Source organism: Mchenga conophoros, linkage group LG2 (assembly GCF_057382185.1).
Source record: "Mchenga conophoros isolate Kocher_MC1m ecotype Shallow Benthic linkage group LG2, M_conophoros_male_GT1.1, whole genome shotgun sequence".
NCBI classification, from domain to species: Eukaryota; Metazoa; Chordata; class Actinopteri; order Cichliformes; family Cichlidae; genus Mchenga; species Mchenga conophoros.
The window spans coordinates 34,131,229-34,146,598 of NC_140527.1; the positions used below are offsets into that span (position 1 = coordinate 34,131,229).

At 40.0% G+C, this 15,370-nt stretch overlaps 1 protein-coding gene across 1 annotated transcript; it reads right to left on the minus strand.

The window, feature by feature from the left end:
- Nucleotides 1–1,197: 1,197 nt before the first annotated feature.
- scyl1 (SCY1-like, kinase-like 1) lies at nt 1,198–14,577 on the minus strand. The gene is made up of 18 exons (XM_085296952.1): nt 14,208–14,577; nt 12,739–12,879; nt 11,258–11,380; nt 10,948–11,174; nt 10,774–10,864; nt 9,779–9,934; nt 9,406–9,564; nt 9,128–9,235; nt 7,288–7,401; nt 7,027–7,182; nt 6,729–6,917; nt 5,705–5,780; nt 5,296–5,505; nt 4,357–4,505; nt 4,177–4,251; nt 3,536–3,847; nt 3,019–3,097; nt 1,198–2,590 (listed from the first exon to the last, which is right to left on the minus strand). Exons 1-18 carry the CDS (start codon nt 14,313–14,315, stop codon nt 2,466–2,468), a joined length of 2,598 nt encoding a protein of 865 aa, XP_085153078.1. The 5' UTR covers nt 14,316–14,577; the 3' UTR covers nt 1,198–2,465.
- Nucleotides 14,578–15,370: the final 793 nt, after the last annotated feature.

The following is a 15,370-nucleotide window of genomic DNA, read 5'->3' on the forward strand; positions in this document are numbered from 1 at the left end:
TGTGTGTGTGTTATTGTTGATTGTGACTCAAAAAAGCTTTGCCATCTATGGAGCTCTACATAAAGACTTTAAGACTTTAAGAATACACAAACTTTCTCATAAACCTGCAGCATTTCCTAAGCAAAAGAAGTGGAGATACAATATATTGGGCCTGTACACAGTAACTGAACCTGTCAGCATCGTCCACGTGCCCCACTATCTCACAGAAGTGCAGCTTTTGCCCCACATTTAAACTTGTTGGCATCTGGCCTCCCTATTTTGATCTAACAGATGTCTCTCACAATTATTTAGGTCTTGCTCTGCAGTCTAGTTTAACTAAAAATTTACCTGTGACAGGGATGTCACTCCACATGAAATCTGTAACAGACTCCCACCTGGCCCCATCAGAATCAGCTGATTTTTAAACTATAGCACTTTCCCCCCAGCACTTGTGAACAGGGCTAGATGCAGTTTAACCTCTATTAAAAATAGTGATATGACCCTTCAAAGTTTTCATCAAAATCCATCTTTTTATCTTTTATCACATAAATTTTCAGAAAACAAATAAAACATGCAGGGTAACAGTGCTTGCTTCTGCTACTCTATGTCACAGTTACTAAACTACTGAAACTGATATACATCATATTTATATGCAACACCATCCCCACCAGTGACAACATAGTCCAGCAATCAGTGTTTTCACATCATGCAGTAGTGTTAAACATCTATCTAGTCGTTCTTTTAATACACACGATCCCTCTATCTTACCGTGGGAGGCCTTTAATGATTAGCGATCGAGTTACTGCCAAGAGAAAAAAAAAACTGTTCTGAAGATGTTGGCTTTAGGTTTTGAAGCTTGTTTATAACAAATGTCACACAGCTATCTCCTACAGCTGTGAATTTACTGGGGGTTAGAAAACCATTGGAAATAACACATTAAATTATTAAATTCTGTGCTAAAGTCTTTATACATCAAGGGCAGGAAAGTAAAATTTTGCATGGCTCATTAAACATACTGAAGTTATTGTATGCTTAAAAAAAATAAAAATAAAAATAAAAAAATCAGGTGATTCTGTGGGAGTCAGGTGGTAACCTTTCTCAGGTTTCACTCATTTCATATGAAATGACCCTTTTATACGAGCTAACAAAGAAAGCAGCAGGTGTTATCAGAACTCAGATTACAGATACAAACATACTCACTAACCTTCAAACACAGGAAGACAAGCATAGAAGAAGAAACTTTATTTAATACGTCAGAATAGCTCACATGCTACATGATTTGTTTTCTTAGTAAAACATCCGGATTTCTTTCGACTAATGCAGCGTAGTCCTCTTCATAACTGGACCCGAACAACCAAAACCCAGATTTTAGATCCAGTGGTGATGGGTTCGGATTGTGTCAACTGGCTCATCCATAAAACGTCTAGCTCGAAAGACCAAACCTAGAAATACCATATCTGACCCAGACAGGCCACACAGGGTCACGCTGTACGCTTTAATGCGTTCCAGGTCCGCTTCTCAAGTGTCAGTTTAAATGTGGAGTTATTGATCCCGTCAATTAATTAAAGGCACAAATAATAAAATCAAAAGTATAAAAAGGTTCTCCTTCACCTATACCAAACCATATATTGCCTAAAATGACTTGGTGGTAAACAAGTGATTCCAAAAGGTGATCATAAGCACTACAGACGATTTCACATAGCCTCCACCACAAGGCTACAAACTCACCTGATTTTGCCCTAAAACCACCGGATTTGCATCTTTCTATGTCCCAGCTCCTCCAAAGTGCATGTTTATCATTTAAAGATCTCTAAGCAGTCACCTGTGTTACCTGTCGGGTCACTTCTGTAAAATACAGTGTTGCATGTGCAAAGTAAATTCAGCACGTTTTTAATTTCTTGCCATGAAGCCTTTTGTTAGGCCACACAATACACAGTGCATGCATGAACTTATTCTTAGTCTGTAACTGAATTAAAACATTCGAAACCACAGTGTGTGTGTGTGTGTGTGTGTGTGTTCACGTACTGAAAAACATTCAGCACAACAATACATGTGTGAAGAAAAATTCTATTACGTATATATATATATATTTGTGGGTTTTTTTCTTCTAAAAAAGTCATTTTTTTAAGACAGGATGCACCAGTTATGTACATATAGTTTACAAGAGCAACTGTGGGAGTCATGAATAAAAAATAATGAGGGGGACATCGTCTGAAACCTGCTCAGGCCTCTGCTGCAGGGGGTGCTGCTCTCCAGATTTCCTCTCCGTCTCCATCTTTTATCTGTGTCAGTTTTTTTTTTTTTTTTTTAGAGGAACAAAGACAGAAAATCACCAAACTAAAAGTCGTCCAGAGGAAAGGTTCTCCTCTGCCTTCTCCATTTTAGCGACTGTCAGTTTTCTTTAATGCTTCCACTTCTTTCTGGTCCTTAACTTGTGGAATGTGGAACCTAGATCTGCTGCTTTGTGCCACTCTGTTAGGTCCTCATCAGTCCAGCTTGCGCGCGCCCAGTTTGAGAGGACCTTTAGCAGCTTTTCGTTCCGCCCGTTTCGCCTCCAGTTCCTTCCTCCTCTCCTCGCGTTTCTTTTTGGACAGCTCTGCCTTGCTGAGACCTAAGTGAAAATAAAACCAGAATGTCAATGACATCGTAGCTCAGGAGGCACATGATCGATCACAATTCACATGCTACTGCCTGTAAAACAAAAAAATGTGACCTTGGCTCTGAGAGCAGTTTGACTAAAGACCTATCAGCTGATCATTGTGAGCAAATTTCACTAAAATCAGACTAATGATCTAGGAGGTGTCATTCTTATGAATTGTGAACAGACATATGATGGATTTTTCACTGGTCCTTTACTGAATAAGCTAAAAATAAAGGGGCAGCTCTGTGATTTATTACTGCAGGTCTATATTTGTAGAAGCCTCACAGGAAACGCTAAAAATGCCCGACTGAAAGGAGGTACGAACTGAGTGGAGTCTCTACAATCAGGCCAATCCAGGTTCTCATTTCTGATTAAGGTAACCTCGTTGTTGGACTTACCCTGGCTTCCATCTACCGACTCCCAGCTCTCCTCAGCTCCCCAGTCTCCTGTTGGCTCTGCGCCCCAGCCATCTCCAGACTATCGTTGAGAAAACAACACAAACATAATTCTCTGTTATTCAAACCTAATCAAGCCAATGTACAATTACTGAAGAAAAAAAAAAATCTAATTAAATTCTTTAAAAATAAATAAATAATATAATATTTAGTGATCTTGATCTCAATCGATAGATAGATCTGTTAATGCCCTTTTCTTAAACAACAGCGATTTTATTTTGAAGGTAAAAAAGAAGAAGAAAAAAGCCCACCGTGATGCTGAGGGCTGATCATGTGACTGCAGCTTTATGGTGTGCTCTGTTAAAATGCCATTTCAATGAAATCGGATAAAGTTTGGTGTTCCCTCTAATACACATGTAAGACTTTCAAGCCATAATCAAAAGTGCATTTAACACTCCGTTGTTTTTTTCTCTCAAATCTGAAAACCAACTTCTGTATTTTTGGCTCACTGCGCTCTCACCGTGGCAGCAGACATGCTGGCTGTGTTTCTCTGGGACACGCTGGCGAACAGATCATTTTGACTGGCGCCCTTTGTCGTGCTGTCCCAGTTGTACTCGCTGGCTAACCGCACACCTTCGGGCAGGGGCAGCGTTTTATTGGCCGAGCTTGTGTCGGTCTCCTCCTCCCCCCAGTCGTTCCCCCAGCCTTCCTCGCCTGCAGAGCTCTGACCCTGACCTTCTTTCTCGTTGGACCAGCTGTCATCGGCGTCCCAGCCTGAGCTCCAGTCGGAGCTCTGTTTTTTCACCACCATGGAGGTGGATGAGCGGCTCGCCTGCGTCACAGCGAAGAAAACTGAAATGAGTCCAGCTGCAGCTGATTTTTCCACATCTACATACACCCCCCAGATGTGACCAATTATTTTTTTGTTTTTACAGTGGAGAATTTTTTTTTAAACATTTGTTTTCAATAACATATACAAGTATATATTACAGGTAAATGGGAACCTTTCAAGTCAGCACACTATACTAGGAGGATTAATAGTTTAATATGACTCACAGTAATCTAACAATATCAGCAGTGCTCACAGCATTAGAGGAAGTAGAATGAGCACAAAAGGAATGACTGTCAAATAACTGCATTGCTTAGCATCTTCCGTCTGACCTTCTTTTTGGATGAACTCATTCCTGACCAGTCGGTGTTCCAGTCATCGGGCTCAGTCTGAGCTTTCTCTGGCTCCTTTGAGGAAACGTGCAGTCAATTTATGTGATTTCAAATTATAATTATGTGAGACCATAATCTTCCATTTATGCACAATACATATCCTAACTATTTTCTCCCTACCTCCAAACTTCCCCAGTCCTCCTCCTCATCCCAGCGGTCTCCTACAGGCTCATCATTGTTGTCTCTTACTTCAAGAGTCTGTGATTGGTTGGCACGACTAGAGGCACCGTGGTGAGTCAGGGAGGCTTGTTGATTTTTGTCTTGAGAACCTGAGATTGAAAGAAACGTTTTAATGTGAGACACTGATTCAAGGCACTGATTTGTGTGGGAACACTTAATAAATTAAAGAATAGTAACTGGGATACAGAGGCCGTTATTCTGCTGCTACACACAGGTTTTAAACTGCTAAGCGGGGATCTGCTATAGCTTTTCATATTTATAACCATAAGTATACATGTTCATAGCCTGCATATAGCTTGTACACTCACTACAGTTATAGCCTGTACATACTTATAGCTATAGTAAATTGATAACATAGTACCGTGTACATTGTAACACATTTATAATAGATCTATATTCTGTAATATATCTATATTTTTGCTAAAGCACTTCTGGATGGACGCAAACATCATTTTGTTGCCTTGTACTTGTGCAATGAATTCTATTCTATTCTGTGAGATCCACTGACTTGCCTGAAGTTACAGATCTATCAAAGCACAATGCAGGGACTCCAGCAACACCTAAAGGGAAGAGGAACAACTTTATTGACTGACCAAGGCATTTTGGCTTGTGGCCTCATCAGGGTCATCTGAAGGTCACAAGCTGAAACGCGTTGGTCAGTCAATAAAGTCTTAGATCTGTATTGACAGATGAAGGCTTTGTGTTGTAAAAGGAAGCTGACACCTCCCAGCACCAGCAGTCCCACTATTATAGACACATACACTTATTCCAGTGTTGAGATTCTTTAGATGATTCTATTTAGATTAAATATGCATGTTAGTGTATGTAAATCTTTATTTTTTTTTTAAAAAAAGGCAGGGTGCTGTGGTTCCACCTCACCTGTTGCGGCTGTTCCATCACTGGCACTAGGGGGAGTAGTGGGGCTGGTGGCATTAGCGGCAGGTCCACCTCCCTCAGTGCCTGTACCCCCCTCCGTCCCTGGAGCATTGCGGATCAGCTTAGAAGTGAGCGAGCTCATGCCTGTCACAGCCCAGCCAGCCCAACTGGACGAGGCACCTGCAGGCTGAGCAGACGATGCTACGTCCTTTTCTGCAGGATACACAAAACAGAGTTGTTACGTTTAAGTTTTCATATAAAATGTGTCTATTAATTTGATTAAAGCCATCTGAGATAGTTACAGGATTATTTGTTTCTTTTTCTCAAACTCTATTCATGGTAAAGAAACAACTACACAGCATGGAGTTTCTAGTTTGAGGGAAGATTTCCAGTGCAGTTTATAGTTACATACCGATCTCAGCTAGCTTGCTGGGGTCTTCTGACACAGTCTCTAGTTTGGAAAGGAAACTCTTTATGGCTTTGAATGCCTGACACGGAGAAAGAGACAGGCAAAATTAGAGGTTCAGAACAAGCACCAAGACATGTAGACATCCCAGTTTCAGCAAATAGTCCCTTCTTGCACTAGTCGTTTGACAAATGTGACTGAATTAACAAAATCTAAAACCGTAAAACCATATTTGTATTTTAGCTTTGTGCACAATATTGTTTCAACTAATGTTATTTTTTTCTAAAGTCTATTTTTAATTTAATGTCATTTAACTGAAATGTTCTTGCACATTTTATTTTTAGTTAAATGCTGCAAGATTGATAACTCCACCACCACTGCTGGTACACAGCATCAACCGCTGGTTTGCATGCAAGTCTTCAAAACAGCTGTAAGATCGAGGATCAAAAAGACTACAAATAAATTTAAAACATTCTTGGCATAGTTACAGGTAAAACTAAGGAACACTACAAACCAACGCAAGAGTACAAGCTGTGAGAAACCATGAAACCACATATCTCCAGCAGTCGAATACCTGACTCGCTGAGTTTTTATAGTCATTATCTAGACTTTTGTTTCTGTAATTTCAGGTCATCACATTTTTTATCTTGTAAGCACAAAAGAGCACCTTTTTAAATTCATTTGTTTTATTTTGTCTTATTTTGAATTCCTGCTTGATTCTTGCTTTTTTGTTGCTATGATTAGCCATTTGTGAAAAGCCTCCGTGTGCAACTGATGTTTGTTAAAAAGAAATTGTTAAAATAATACATTTCAGTTCATTCTGGTTTTTTGTATTCAAAGTATAGAAAAAAAAATACTGAATGGTTGATTTGAATGAGTATACCAGTGCAATTGTAGGCAACATATGGCCAAAAACAACATTTGTTTTTGAAGGTTATTTGAACATACTGCAATCATATATATACACATCTATCTATAGCTCTATCTATATATTGTGATATTCGATTTTCCTCACATCACCCAGCCCTACCTGATCCCTGACGCTCTTATCGGGGTCAACAGTAACAGCACACAGGGTGGGCAGGATACGGGCAGCAATCTCCGTTACACTGTAGTAGTTGTGTGTAGCCGCAAAGCCCAGCACGCCAGCAGAGCGCGACGCAGGGAACGGGTCCTTTGTGGCTCGAGAGAAGGCAGAAATCAGAACGCGCTGTCGAGTCTGTGAACAGCGAGACAATTAAATTCTTTACTGAGCACTGATCTCAGTTTTTCTGTTTTTTTGTTTGTTTGTTTTTTAAGTTTTACACAGTGATGCAGGTCTGCCTTACCCCAGCGTTGAGGTAGGAGGCGATTTTTCCCAGGCAGACGGTGGTGTTGCATCGGATTGGGCCTTGTTCGTCTCTAGCCTGGAGCCGGGCAAAGTGACGCATCAGTTCCTGGTTCAGGTTGGTCTCATTTAGCTTCGGAGCCAGCAGCAGCATAGACTGGGGGGAGGGGGAAGAGAGCATATTTAGGATGCTATCTGTCATGTACTATATGTATGAGATAACGCCTGTTATATTGTGCTTGTGTTTAATTGTGAAAACTACCTTCACAGTCTGTTCCCTGATAGCAGGGTTTGTGTCTGTGAAGCCGTGAACAACATGAGGGAAAATCTGGGAATTCACTGCAGCCTCATTCAAATACTGAATGAACTGCTCCATCTGAGAAAGACAGAGACAGAGTTAGGGTGAGTAAAAGATAAATGGTTTTATTCTTTAATACTAGAGATGGCACGATACCACTTTTTTATGTCCGATACCGATATCATAAATTTGGATATCTGCCGATACCGATATGAATCCGATATAGTGTCTTTTAAATCAACAAAACTGTTTTTTTAAATATCTTGCTGCATTTTGTATAAGTTCATACTCAAGTTTAAAACAACAACTACACTAAAGCTATTCTGTTATACCTGTATGCAAAAAAAAAATGTTTCATAGTTCAGCAATACTGATCAATCTAATAAACTTAAACCTACACCATCCTCCCTATTCTGGTATTTTAAAGAGTACTTAGCGTAAATATTAAGCAACCTAACTAATAGGGTTCCAACTCCCAGCAACAAAAATAAATAAATAAAAAATAGGGAACCACCCCTCACGCTCCACCTCATGATGCTTAATCGACGTAATCAACCTTAATTTGATGCAGTGTGAAAAAAAATGCACAGAAATCAATTATTTTTCAAGAAATATTAAATAGATTCAACATCTTTCTTCAACAAAATTGCAGACTGCACAGATGGTACCTTCCCAAAGGAAAAAGTACTATAGCTTACTAGGGTATATATATTAGACTTAATAGTTACTATATACAGTAATGGACTTCTATTCATTTTACATCAAATTAAAACTTTGGGTGTCAGATAATTATTTATTAAAAGCTCGACATTTTAAATGAGAATAAGAAAGAAAAGTATGTCTTTGTGCCCCCTTTTCCCTGTTAATGCCCTATCGGCCCCCCTGGCTAAACTTTGCTAGATCCGCCCCTGCACAGTTACCAGCCGTCAGCTACGTAGAAAAAGATCCTGGAGTAGAAAGTAATATTAAATAAATTCTAACAACAGCTTATCAAGCTTAAACGTGCTGCTGTTGTTCAGCTGCTGGTTTCCTCTTTCTGGTGCAAAGTGGGCCAAAAACAAACACGAGAGATGGACTCGCGACAGAAAAGCCGATCAGCTGATCGTTAAGCAGTTTCATGATTGAAGTAGCAGCAAGAAGAGGCAGTCGCTTGTTAAGCTTAACGCAGGAATGCTTTACATTCAGAGATGGACTTACACACTTGCTTTACTTCTCTCGGGATAACTTTGTCAGAGATGAAATGCCGGGTTGCTAGCGAAGCTCCAAATGCTATCCAGACCACCGACAGGTCCCGCATGCCACAGCCGCTCTATCACGTGATGCATACTGCTCCGAGTGCTAACGTTCTGAGGTGAGTTACGGCGTGTTGCAAGTTTTGTGAGGTGCTTTCGTGATATTTAATGGATCGGATTACACTTTTTATTTTTCTCCGATATCCGATCCAGTAATTTAGGTCAGTATCGGACCGATACGTAATATCGGATCGGTCCATCTCTATTTAATACAGAGATAAAAACAGCTGGACAGGCATGTGATTAAACAACTGTTTGTTATGTTTTACTGTTCTTTTAACCAATGTTTCTCTTTCCATGCTAGAAATAACATACCATAAAATTAAATATGAACTCTATATTAAAAACGTAAAATAAATAAGAACACCATCTCGGCAATATTCACCCTAATCACTGAAAAATCTCTGAAACTAGTCAATATTTAAAAAGAACAAAACTGTTTTGTGCAGAACTTGTTTTTAAAATCTTACACATAATTACCTCTGCAAGGAAACCAAAAGAATATTCCACACCTGCTGCAGAAGTCGTATCCTCATAGCTCGGTCTGTGGAGGAGAACATTTTCACAATGACAGGGATGATTTTCTGCTGGTACTCTTCTGCTGACAGAAATTTTCCCACCTAGAAAAACAGAGGAAGAGAGAGAGATGGAAGAAAAAGAAGTGCACAGATATAGCTACAATCATGTCATTTTTCAACTTGTCTCGAGAATGATTTTACTGATGATTATTGTCTGCTTCACTATCTGTTTCTAATTAGGGTCTAAAGTCGCCTCGGGAGTTGGGATTTACCTTAAAGAGTGGTGTGAGGACGACAGCGCCTGCATTGCCAAACTCAAAAGCGGTGAGCAGCTGAGGCAGGACTTTGTGCTTACAGAAGTCTTCAGGGAAAGAATCGAGATTGTCACTCAGATCCTGGAAGAACTGCTGCTTCTCGGCTGGCTCCTTGATCTAGAAAGGATCGTTTTAAAGAGATCATCTAATTTCTGCAATAGATGATTGGACTAAAGCGAGGCATGGTGTCCAGATTAAACTTGTTTAGCCAAATGCCATCAATCTGTTTGGGATTTTGATTAATATCAACCTCTGTTTTAATACTTCATGCTGTGACTTGACTAGAATGTTTTTATTGTAGTTGTAACACAAACAAAAGTCTGTGTAAGACCTGAATCTCTTCCAGGAAAAGGTTGCTCTCCACAAAGCTGCTACTCAGGAATCCCCCTGGGGCTCTACAGTTCTGGAGAAACCGGGCAGGGTTTGGCCGAGTCCGGGGGTTGGCTCCAACCAGCTCACAGTAATGGGGAACCAGAACCTTGGGGATCTGTGGGAACAGAAAGAAAGAAAAAAAAAAAAAAACAATAAACTTGACTTATACCTTTTTTTTTTTTTCTCATATGACAAAAAAAAATAAAAAAAATAAAAAAATATATCTTCAGCTGTCAGTGAGCCTATGAAGCAACAGCACTAAGACTAAAGCTCGCAACGAGAGATCACATTTCCTTCATAAGAGCTTCTCCTCGCAGGCCCCTTCATATTTTAAAGACCTCATTAACACACTATTCTGACAGAGCACTCAAAGCACACAGGATGCAGAGCCTTCAGCTATCAGGCCACTCTCTCATAGAACATGCTCTCTACTTTAGGATTGGGCTTAAAACATAAATTCTTGAAAAATCTTAAAATTAGGGTTGGATCAGGTGACCCGGAACTATCGCTTATTTATGCCGCTATAGGCTCAGACTGTTAGAGAGCTTCCCATGATGCACTGAGCACTTCTCCACTCCAGTCATGTTTGCAAGCCATTAACTTTTGTTTCCTCTTTCCTGTGGTTTATCTTTCGTCCTGTTTTCACAGTTTTTTCTCCCTGGTGGCACCAAACGCGGGTTCATATTAGATCATCAGATTCTTGGGTTTCTCTCCAGTTGATCTTAACCATGACATATGTATTATTTAAGGGCCCTGCTATCCCACTATATGTTCAGTCTATTGTTGCTGATTCTTTACATAAGCAGAATCATGTAATTTCCTTTAAACAACAACCATCATAATCTAAATATTCCTAAAAGCTGCATTTTTCTTAAATAAGAGCATGCACTCCAAGGAGCAAGGACAATATTTAATCATAAGGTGTTTGGATAAACAGCAATTGAAGACACAAACCTTTCCCAGGGAACGGAGGGAAGAAGTACGTGGCAGCGGCCCGTTGAACACCTCCCAAATCAGGCAACCTAGTCGCCACACCTCTCCTGCCCTGTAACAAAAATACACACAGGTCAGTGCAAAAGGGTGCAGCCAAAGCGCATCAGGTAGTTTTTCTCTAAATGTCACACTCACCATTTCTCTCCACTGCTGTTAGACATCTCTGGTGGGTCATATTTCTCCATGTCTGGGTAAACTGCCTTTGGTGCAGGGAGTGAGACCCCACTTGGGTCTCCCTGCTCAGGGGCCACATGGTCGAGGGCTCCTAGCTTCCACTCTCCAGCTCGATCCACAAAAACAGCCCATATGCCCAGGTTGTTATGGAGCAGATGGCAGTCATTGATGAGAAAACTCAGAGCTTTCTGTAAGCAAACAGAGGAAGAGACGGTGAGAGACGACTAATAGAGGACAGATGCCACAAACAGCTCAACTCTCCTGTCCTTACCACTATCTGATGGAGTCCCCATGAGATCTCCAGTTCCCCAACACCACCCTTCTCTGCCCGTGCCTTCAGATGGGCTGCCAGGGGTGTAACCTGCTCAGTAACCAGGTAGAGGCTCTTCTCTGTCTGTAACAACCACACCAAGCTCATCAATCAACTAAGAAAGGAAAAAAAATAAAAGCAAAACTATACTTCAAAACTATTCTATGTCACTGCATTAAACAGTAACTTGACATAGGAAAACAGCTTCTCCACAACAGTTTTTGCATTTATCTATCATATGCACAGCACATTTATACATCACAGCATTTTCCCATCAGATCTCTATTAAAAACATGCTATAAATTAATACTAAATTTACTGAATATTGGAGAGTTCAGATCACAGATATTTTAGAAGAAAAAGCGATTACCATTGCTTTGCTGGATATTTGATTATGCACCAGTTCTTCAACATGCTCTATTTTTATCTACTGACTGTTTTTCCTCTGCTTGATTGTATCATTTTCCAACCTTGCCATTGTGTACTTTCATTGCCAGGTGTCTTTGTGAAAGATGTTTTCTCTCAAGAGACTCCTTGCAGGGCTTGCAAAATCGCTAGCCCGACATCCCAGGGCTAGCGATTTTTCTAGTTGGGCTACCAAAATCTATCTCAGCCCTGCCCGTCGGGCTATCATAGGAAAATATATGTCAGTGCTTTTGCATTCTTTTGAAAATGTAGCATCAATGAGCCACTGTCAATATGTGACATATTGAAATCGCGTTAGAATTTGCTCTTGTTTTTTGCTTTCACTTTGCAATCACGCGAACGGTGTGTAGAGAGCGGCAGCACTGATTGGTGAGTGACGATTAATTGCGCACCAATTCCTCTGGCATCGTCTTATCACTCATTAGCTTACTATTCAGACATGACAAGTGAAATCTCCCGCAGCAAGCTTAAACATGTGAGAGGTTGATCGCGCAGAGAATCGCTGACCGTTATGCAGGTGTGTGTGTAAAAGCAGCAGGATTTAAGCCGGTATTTTAGTTCTGCTCAGCCAAATAAGACAGGTCAGGGTGAAGAAGGGGCAGCCAAAGAAAAGCCGATCACAAAATGGAAAAGTTATGAAAAATCAGACTATGAAGCAAAAAAAAAAAAAAAAAAAAAAAAAAAAAGTGCAGCTTTTTTGGTTTCATGGACAAAAGAATTTCTGTGGCTGGAATATGACGAGCTAAATAACATGATGTTCTGCCAGGTGTGTTGTGAGTTTCATTCTACTTCACTCACTATAACTACTATAAAACTACTATAAACCCACAGAAACCTATTCCCACTCACCTCTGTCTTAATGTTTAATATGCAGAGAAGAGCAGATGACAGAAATGAGACACAACTAATTATATGACAATTACAGCAAAACATGGAATCTCAGCTCTAAATATCAAGAAAAGTGTGTTTAAAGCAAAGTGGTTTCTGTTAAATTTAAGTCACAATAAAATACATACCTCCAACCCATCAACATAGGCCAGGATGTTAGGGTGACGCAGGGTCTTCATACGCTTGAAGGCAGCCTTGGCGAGCTGGGTCTGCTGCTCTGTGCCCTGAGGCACCTCGTATACAAACACAGACACTGGCTCTCCAGTGGTCTGAGGAGAAAGATTGGAGTAAGAGCAGCCAGTTATAATTACTCCATTGCTCTTAATTAAGCCAATATTTTGTGGTTGTAGTCCAAGTCTAAAATTTTACTCCAACTTGAGTATGCATGTTACTAACAGACATTACTACTTGCATGCCATTTAATTTTGTGTCTCTCCAGTATTTTCTGTTTTGCCCTGTTCTCTCTATACTCTACTTTATCCATTCTCTTCTCTTTTTCTTCAACTTTAACTGATCATGGCAGATTGCTGCCCCACCCTTAGCCTGGTTCTGCCGGACATTTCTTACTTCACACTACAGCCAAGTACAGCACACAGGGGATCATCTGACTGCTGGGTTTTTTCTCTAATATCATAGGGTCTTTACCTTACAGTGTAAAGCCCTTGAGGCCACTGTTGTTGTCATTTGGTGCTATACAAATAAAACTAAATTAATCTGAAGTGAAGCTATCCTCTTCAAACAGACTACTCCCATTTTCCTTCCATTGTAATATTTCACTGGTGTTATATATTTACAGGTAATATTATCATAGCTATATTTAAGCAATTATAATAGGAAAAAAATCTACATTCACCCTACAATCAAAATTCCAGAAATTAGGGTAAATTATGTACTAGCTTGACTTACACCAACACTCCCATTTCATCGGACTGATGTGAACAGTATCGTGGCCTTACATCCGTGCTGTATTAAATATAGATATAAATGTAGCCATCGTGCAGAAAATATTACCAGTAAGAAGTAACTGTCAATACTGTATACAGAATTTTGAAAAGACATTTAATGTGACTGAGGATGACGAAAGTAGGAAGTTTGGGCTCGGCTGCCCGCGGTGAAGATGATGACACTGAGATTATAGCTTTCCGCTTCTCGGTGATAATAATGAAGCAGTGGGTTGTATGCAGTGCTGTCTGCAGTTAAGACGGAATCTTTCATTCCTGAAATAAAGCATTAACTTTAAAACAGCTCAAATAAGAGCCGTTACTCGGCTAAAACGGGTGACGTGGCGAGAAATACGTGTCTGCCTCTGGGGGTAAACAAAAACCCTGAGCTAGGCTAGTCAGCGACAATTATCAGACAGACAGACCAAGCAAAAGAAAAAAAAAAGACTACCAAGACTGACTGACTGACTGACTGACTGACTGACTGACTGAACGAATGAATGAAAAACACCCGAAAAACGCTAACAGAGCTGACATTTAATCTGAAGGCTAAATCAAGCTCTAAAGCTGACTTGTCAGCTTATTGGCAGGCCCCACAACCGATCGAGCTAACGCTGACTGCTAGTGCATCAGCAGCAGCGGGATGCCGCTTTTACCTTTCGCTTTCCCCGGTGTAGAGTCCATATTCCGGACTTTTCCTGGCTGTCTGGAAGAAGTTCATACGCAAAGTCTTTCACGGGATCCCTAGCGAAAAAGGACCACATCTCCCCTTAGCTCCGCACTTCATCAAACACACAGCGACAGGTGAACTACACAGTGCTAGCTAGCGACTGGCACGGATGTTAAATGCCTCCGCAGAAACGACTTTTCGGCCTATTAGTTCCACAAGAAGTTAAGCTTACTCAGGTTTTTGAGAAAAAAAATATATATATAAAAGACTTAATTTATTATATATAAATTCCCCTCACTCGTTCTCTCACCAAATTAAAGCCTCAAACTGAACTTTGGGTAGTAATAAAATAATGTCGATTAAAAAAACGTCACCTGTCCAAAAAACGGTTGCAATATGTGTAGCAAAATATAAATTCCGATGAATACTTCTCTATTACAGATTAAAACGTGCTTCACAAAGGCAATCAAACTAATTAAATCCTTAAAAAATATGAAGGGCAATAAAGTTAATTTTTCCATAAAAATATGTGTTCTTAGACATGCCTTAAAGGAAGTTATTGACCATGCCAAGCTGATTTCCTTGGTCAGAATCAGAGCCATCTACTGCTAAGTCAGTTGGACTTTTAAGATCTTATAAGTATGAAAAAAAATCTAAAGTCAAAGCTGACATCCTTACTCAGCATATGTCTCTGATATATTTTTATAAGATAATTTGTGTTGTTTTTTATTAGATGCAATGTAAATGTGAAGAGAGCAAGTAAACGTAGTGAACCTTTTTCAGCTCAGACAGGACTAAGACCATAAACTTCATCTGTTAAAAACAGAACAAATAGATCAAATACATTATTAATGTGCAAAAAGTCTTGGGCCACTCTTCGTTTCCTTATATTTCTCTCCAAACAAGGTACAGTATGCCGCCTCCACCGTGTTTTACAGATGGCTGTAGACCCTCACTGTGCTCACTGTTGATGAGACTTCATCAAACGGTGAATGAATCATCTGAAGGGTCTGATGATCTCTAGAGTCCAATTTTAGGACTTTGCTGGATTTTTTTTTTCCTATTTCTTAAGAATTTGACTTTAGTCTTCATCTAATGTGGATAGTTTCTATGCTTGAGATTACTTCTTTTGTCCTCCACTTGTCCATT

Coding starts and splice junctions, on each gene's coding strand:
- scyl1 (XM_085296952.1), bottom strand. CDS start 14,315: ATGTGGTCCTTTTTCGCTAGGGATCCCGTGAAAGACTTTGCGTATGAA. Junction 7,183..7,287: donor TCAGGGAACAGACTGTGAAG/GTAGTTTTCACA, acceptor CCCTCCCCCCAG/TCTATGCTGCTGCTGGCTCC. Junction 3,098..3,535: donor CCAGCATGTCTGCTGCCACG/GTGAGAGCGCAG, acceptor TCTCAACGATAG/TCTGGAGATGGCTGGGGCGC.